General features: G+C 57.3%; 1 protein-coding gene across 1 annotated transcript in view; it reads left to right on the forward strand.

Annotated features, from left to right (window-relative positions):
• The window catches only part of FIBCD1 (fibrinogen C domain containing 1), a 40,959-nt gene that overhangs the window by 27,691 nt on the left and 7,080 nt on the right, over positions 1 to 6,188 (forward strand). Inside the window, exon 6 of the mRNA XM_017499068.2 lies at positions 2,898 to 2,994. Within this exon, the coding sequence (XP_017354557.1) occupies positions 2,898 to 2,994 (97 nt within the window). The remainder of the gene's footprint in view (positions 1 to 2,897; positions 2,995 to 6,188) is intronic.

Below are 6,188 nucleotides of genomic sequence, written 5' to 3' on the forward strand. Positions count from 1 at the left end.
CCCTGCATTTCCTGCCCCCACAGCAGGCAGACCCAGAGCCCAGGACCCTGCCCCTCCTCTGAGACCACCCTGCTGGGCACACCTGCTCTCTCCCCACCCCCCACGTCTGTCCTGCTTCTCGCCCGGTTGGGGTCCCCTGAGCACGGGCTTCACCTGTGTTCCTTTGCCCTAAGGCCCCTGAGGGCATGAGTGTGACCTGGTACCCCCTGACTTGGCCTCCCCAGCTGGTGCCTGGTGGGAGATGCTGGGTGGAACATCTGTGGGAAGGAGAGGCTCGGACAGGGTCCTTGGGAGGGTGGGGGGAAAGTGAGGCTGGAGTCCGAGAGAGGAGTGGGGAAGCAGGAGCCCACCCAGGCCTGGGCCTCGGTGCTGTGGCTCGCCATGCAGCTGGCATTTGCTGAACACCTACTATGTGCCAGCCCTGAACTTATTCTCGGTGGATGGCTATGATCTCTGCTTTGCAGATGTGGGTGCTGTGGCCTGGAGAGGAGAGGGGACTCGCCAGGGCTCTCTGAGGCAAAGCGGGGGGCTCTGGAACCCAGATCCGCAAGCACTGGGCTCCCCTGCCTGGCATGGAACTTCTTCGGCACTGAGCATGCCCAGGTCCCAATCCCCAGGGCGCAGGCCCAGCCGACAGCCAGTGCCAGCCAGGCATCCCAGGGGCTTCGGGGCCCGCAGGTCCCTCCAGCTCCCCTCCTTCTGCAGAAGCAGGCTCCCACTGCCCGCCAATTTCTCGGGGGAGCACCTGAGCTTCTGCCAGGATTAGGCCTTTGAAAGGGTGCGTGCTCAGGGTCCCAATATGCAGCCGTCAATACTGCTCTCCACCACTCCTCAGATCTCCCCAAGCCTGATCGAATTTCCTTCTGCCCCAAGCCGGTCACTCCTGAAGACTTTCAGATTTCAGAGTCAGGCCAGGTTTGAGGCAGCAGAGCACGAAAAAGGAGGTGTCAGCTCCCTCCGGCTCCCTGACGTCAGAGCTGCCCAAACGCCGTGAGGGACAGGTCCCCGAGGGCTCCGAGCATCGGCAAACGCTCACCCGGCAGACGCCTCGGGTCAGACCGGGCACCCGGGCAGTTCCGAGCGACTGAAATCGGGCTGCTTCGTAATGAAACTGGCAGCTCACTGGCACCACATCAGACTCTGACACTGGTGGAGGCTGGCCGGGCCGCCGGAGCTGCCTCGGAGAATGAGCAGCAAAAGGCTTGTTAAACAGAAAGAGGGGCCGGGACGGCCGGGACGGATTGTCAGCAGATCCTGTAAATACTCCAGGCAGCTCTGGCCTGGACCAGCGTGGTACTTATTTCAAAGCAATTTAACCGATGGGATTCCCGACTCCCAAATCAAGAATGTTATTAAAATGAAGAACAGAGGCAGCCTGGAGGCTCGTTGGTACCCAAGTCACATCCCACCAGCTGTGGGCGCCTTGTCCTCCCCTGAGCGGCTGCTCGGACTCCGGTTTCCCAGCACCCCGACCCCTGCCCAGGCTTGTTTTGGAGAAGGGGAGCTTGTTAAGGGACAGGGCTCGGAGGCCAAGCCTAGGGTGTGTTGGGGGTGCTCTTGGTCCTTAAAAACTGGAGGCTAGGCTTTTGTTCAGTTTTGTTTTGACCTGGAAAAAGATATCAGGACCCTGTCCCCCGACCCCCCTCTTTATTTGGCCACTGGGGAAACAAGCCCAGAGCAGAGTGCTGGAGGCGGACCCCAAAGCTGGCTTTCCCCCACCCCACACCACCGAAATTCCTTTTTTTTTTTTTTTTTTTTTTGAGACAGAGTTTTGCCCTGTCACCCAGGCTGGAGTGCAGTGGCACGGTCTCAGCTCACTGCAACCTCCGCCGCTCGGTTCAAGCAGTTCTGCCTCAGCCTCCTGAGTAGCTGGGGTTACAGGCGCGCACCACCAAGCCTGGCTAATTTTTGTACTTTTAGTAGAGATAGGGTTTCCCCATGTTGGCCAGGCTGGTCTTGAACTCCTGACCTTAGGTGATCCACCAGGCTTAGCCTCCCAAAGTGCTGGGATTATAGGCGTGAGCCACTGTGCCTGGCCCACCCCCCCCCCTTTTTTTTGGGGGGGACGGAGTTCCACTCTTATTACTAAGGCTGGAGTGCAATGGCGCGATCTTGGCTTACCGCAACCTCCACCTCCCGGGTTCAAGCAATTCTCTTGCCTCAGCCTCCCGAGTAGCTGGGACTACAGGCGCGCGCCACCATGCCCAGCTAATTTTTGTATTTTTAGTAGAGACGGGGTTTCACCATGTTGACCAGGATGGTCTCGATCTCTTGACCTCGTGATCCACCCGCCTCGGCCTCCCAAAGTGCTGGGATTACAGGCATGAGCCACCGTGCCCGGCCCACACACCCGCCCCCCCCCCGCTTTTTTTTAAGAGAGTCTTGCTCTGTCGTGCAGCCTGGAGTACAGTGGCGTGATCATAGCTCACTGCAGCCTCAGCCTCCGGGGCTCAAGGGATCCTCCTGCCTCAACCTCTCAAGTAGCTGGGATTATAAGTGCCTGGTGCCACACCTGGCATCTTTTAAAAAATTTTTTATAGAGACGGGTCCCATTATATTGTTTTGAACTCTTGTGCTCAAGCAATGCTCCTGCCTCAGCCTCCCAAATTGCTGGGATTCCAGGTGTGAGCCACTGCGCCTGGCCTGGAATTCCTTCCTGCGGAGCCGTTTCGGGGACCTGTGGCCATTTGGTCAATCCCACCTTGAGCTCTGGAGCCCCTGCTGTGTTCTAGGCTCGGGGCCAGGGGCTGTGGCAGGAAGTGGGAGGCTGGGCCCCTGCCCTCCCGAGGGAGCTGGTCGGGAGCAAGGTGAGGGGAGTCTCGGGCGGGATGGGCTCACTTGGGCTGTGAGTCCTGGGATGGTCAGGGCCAACGCTCTATCCCCATCTTCCTTTGCAGGTGTTTCAGCGCAGAGAGGATGGCTCTGTTAACTTCTTCCGGGGCTGGGATGCATACCGAGAAGGCTTCGGCAGGCTGACCGGGGAGCACTGGCTAGGTGAGCCCCACCCCAGCCCTGGTGGGCCTCTGCCCCATGCCTCCTGGACATAGCTGGGTCCCAGCTGCTCCCTGGATGGGTTTGGGCTGGGTTTTCCTGGCCTCAGCATGTCTGAGCCAGCTCACAGGTGTCCCGCGTGAAGGTGACAGGCATTCAGAAGGAATGAGGCCAGACAGTGCCAAGGAAAGTGATCAGCGTGGGTGGGCTCCATGTACACAGCTCATAAAGGCAGAGGCGGAGGGTCCCACACACCCTTGGAGGCCAGTTCCTGCTGGGCTCACTGGGATCTGCTGGCTGTCCTGAGTCAGGCGAGCCTGGGCAGATGCTCATCAGAGTGCCAGGCCCAGTGCCAGGCCCAGGGAGGCCAGAGTAGGCCCTGATATCGCCCTGCCCTAGGGTGCCAGGGACACCCAGCATGTAACTTCCAGGAGCGGCCAGTGGTGCTCCCAGCCAGTGTTCCTGCTGGGGCCTGCGGCACCCCCACGCCTTCCTGCTGCTGGACACTGCCCCTACCTGGCACGAAGTAGGGGCTCAGAAGGTTCTGACGGCATTATTATTTACCTTCAAATTCACTCAGTATTTTATTTTTTTTTTTGAGACGGAGTTTTTGCTCTTGTCGCCCAGGCTGGAGTGCAATGGCGTGATCTCTGCTCACTGCAACCTCCGCCTCCTGGGTTCAAGCGATTCTCCTGCCTCAGCCTCCCGAGTAGCTGGGATTGCAAGCGTGTGCCACCATGCCTGGCTAATTTTGTATTTTTGGTAGAGATTTCGCCATGTTGGTCAGGTTGGTCTCGAACTCCCAACCTCAGGTGATCCACCCGCCTCGGCCTCCCACAGTGCTGGGATGACAGGCGTGAGCCGTGGTGCTGGGCCTTCACTGAGTATTTTTAAATTTTTGAAATTTCCTTAAAATTTCACTATCTAAACAAAACAGTCTAGACAAAACTTCATTTGTCAACACGAAATATCATTTATCTTAGCAAAATATCCTAAAAGAATCACAAGGTTGAGGTCCTGTCTACTTACATATTTGGGAGGTGGCTGTGTCTTGAAGTAAGGCGTGTTTTTCTGGCTGTTCTTGAGATACGATTTACATACGGCCAAGTTCCCCCTTTGGAAGCACGTGACCCCGTGGTTTTTAGTATATTCAGCGTTGTGCAACCATCACCACTAGGTCCAGAGCATGTTCTTCACTCTAGAAAGAAGCCCTGTGCCCCGGGACATCACTCCCTTGCATGTTTTGAATGTACGTGGAACACAAAGGCGCTAGGGGGCATGTGCCCTGGTGTCATCTGGGCAGCCTCATGCCCCATGGTGTCCTCCTGCACTTACGCCCCCGGGGTGTGGACATCCATGGAGTCCCCCAGTCCGGGGCAGAGCTGAGTGGGGCCTTGGGTGGGAGGGAGAGGGTGAGATGGACGAGGACATCCACGGAGCTCCCCTGTGCGGGGCAGAGCTGAGGGGTCCCTGGGCCGGAAGGGAGAGGGTGAGAAAGGTGTGGGCCGGTGTGGCTGGCGGGAAGCACCACCTGGGAGGCTGAGTGGAGTCTGGACACCAGCCAGGGTCACGAGGGCCCCAGGCCTGTAAGAACAGTCAGTGACACCCCTGGGAGATGGGGGCAGGGACCCCAGAGGCAGGGCTGTTCCTCTGTGTGCATAGAGGCCCCTGGCAAGAGCCGCCACCCACACCTGCCCCCTCCTCACCCAGGCCCACAAGGGCAGGGCCCTCTCCCACCTGTCTGCTGAGCCCTGTTACCGAGGGATGCTGACAGCAGGGAAGGTCACACTCCGAGTGGACTTCATGCCCACACCCCACGCTGACCACCTACCCACTGAGCGCCCAGCTACACGTTTCCCATGGACCGATCGCCCCCGAAACCTCAGCTCACCTAAGTGGGGGCCCTGCTGTCATCCCCTCCTTTTAGAGATGAGGAAGTTGAGGTTCAGGAAAGGGAGGTCCCTGGTCACTAGTGTGCATGTGTTGCGGTGTGGGGAGCCCCAGCAGAGTCCACACGCTGGCGCCCAACCAAGCTTGCCTCATCCCCTGAACCTGGTGGATGGAAGGAGGGGAGATGGGGAGACCCTGCCTGAGGCCCCTCCAGCCCCTCCAGGTGGGGGTAAAGATAAGGATAAGGCGGCAGGGCCGGGGCATGCCCGCGCCACCACCCACCCCCTGGAGCAGCGATGGTGCCCGTGCTCGTGGTATCTTAATTGAAATCTATCAGTAGCCGCAGACGGTGCTTGAGGAAGCATTTAAGCAGGTCCTGATTCCAGCGTCCTGCAGATGAGCCCTGACAGGAATGTCAAAGGCACCGGCCCCTCCTCTGCCTCGCCAACCTCCCCATCCCTTCCATTGAGTGCTTTGTCTTTTCATATTGAGTCATGGGAGCTCTTTATATATTAAGGCTGTTGATCATTTGTCCAATACACATGACAGGTATTAACTCCTGGCCATTTGTCTTTAGTTTTTTTCTTTTTTGGGGGTCATATTGTTACTTATTTCCTAGAAATTTAAGATGTTCATGCAGTCAGTTGCGTCACGCTTTTCTCCCTGTCTTTCTGCGTTTTAGCCCCTGGTTTCCTTTCCTTCCTAGTTTCATTTTTTTAAAAGTCTTCTGTATTTTTTCTTCTGTTTTCCTTTTTCTTTTTTTGAGACAGACTCTTGCTTTGTCACCCAGGCTGGAGTGCAGTGACGTGATTTCAGCTCACTGCAACCTCCACCTCCCACGTTCAAGCGATTTTCCTGCCTCAGCCTCCTGAGTAGCTGGGACTACAGGTGCCCACCACCATGCCCGGGTAATTTTTGTATTTTTAGTAGAGACGGGTTTCACCACGTTGGCCAGGCTGGTCTTGAACTCCTGACTTTGTGATCCGCCCGCCTCGGCCTCCCAAGGTGCTGAGCATACAGGCGTGAGCCACCTTGCCCGGCCTTTTCTTCTGTTTTTCTAGTATTGTTTTAGGTTGAGAGCTTTAGTCCAGCCGGAAGTCCACTGGGATGGCCATGTGAGGTTTAGGGTCTTAGTGATTTCCTGTCTGTTTCAAGCCATCAGCCCTGTCTCTTGCTCTCTGCGATTTAAGCTGGTGAAGGAGTTGGATCTTGGGTTGCCGTCCAGGGGCCCAGGGAATCTGGGAAGAACAGCTAACATGGCTGGGGGCGGTCCTGGAAGGCTGGGGAGAGCTGGGGGAGCTGGGGAG

The sequence above is a fragment of the Cebus imitator genome, unplaced genomic scaffold, assembly GCF_001604975.1.
Source record: "Cebus imitator isolate Cc_AM_T3 unplaced genomic scaffold, Cebus_imitator-1.0 Scaffold254, whole genome shotgun sequence".
Classification (NCBI taxonomy): Eukaryota; Metazoa; Chordata; class Mammalia; order Primates; family Cebidae; genus Cebus; species Cebus imitator.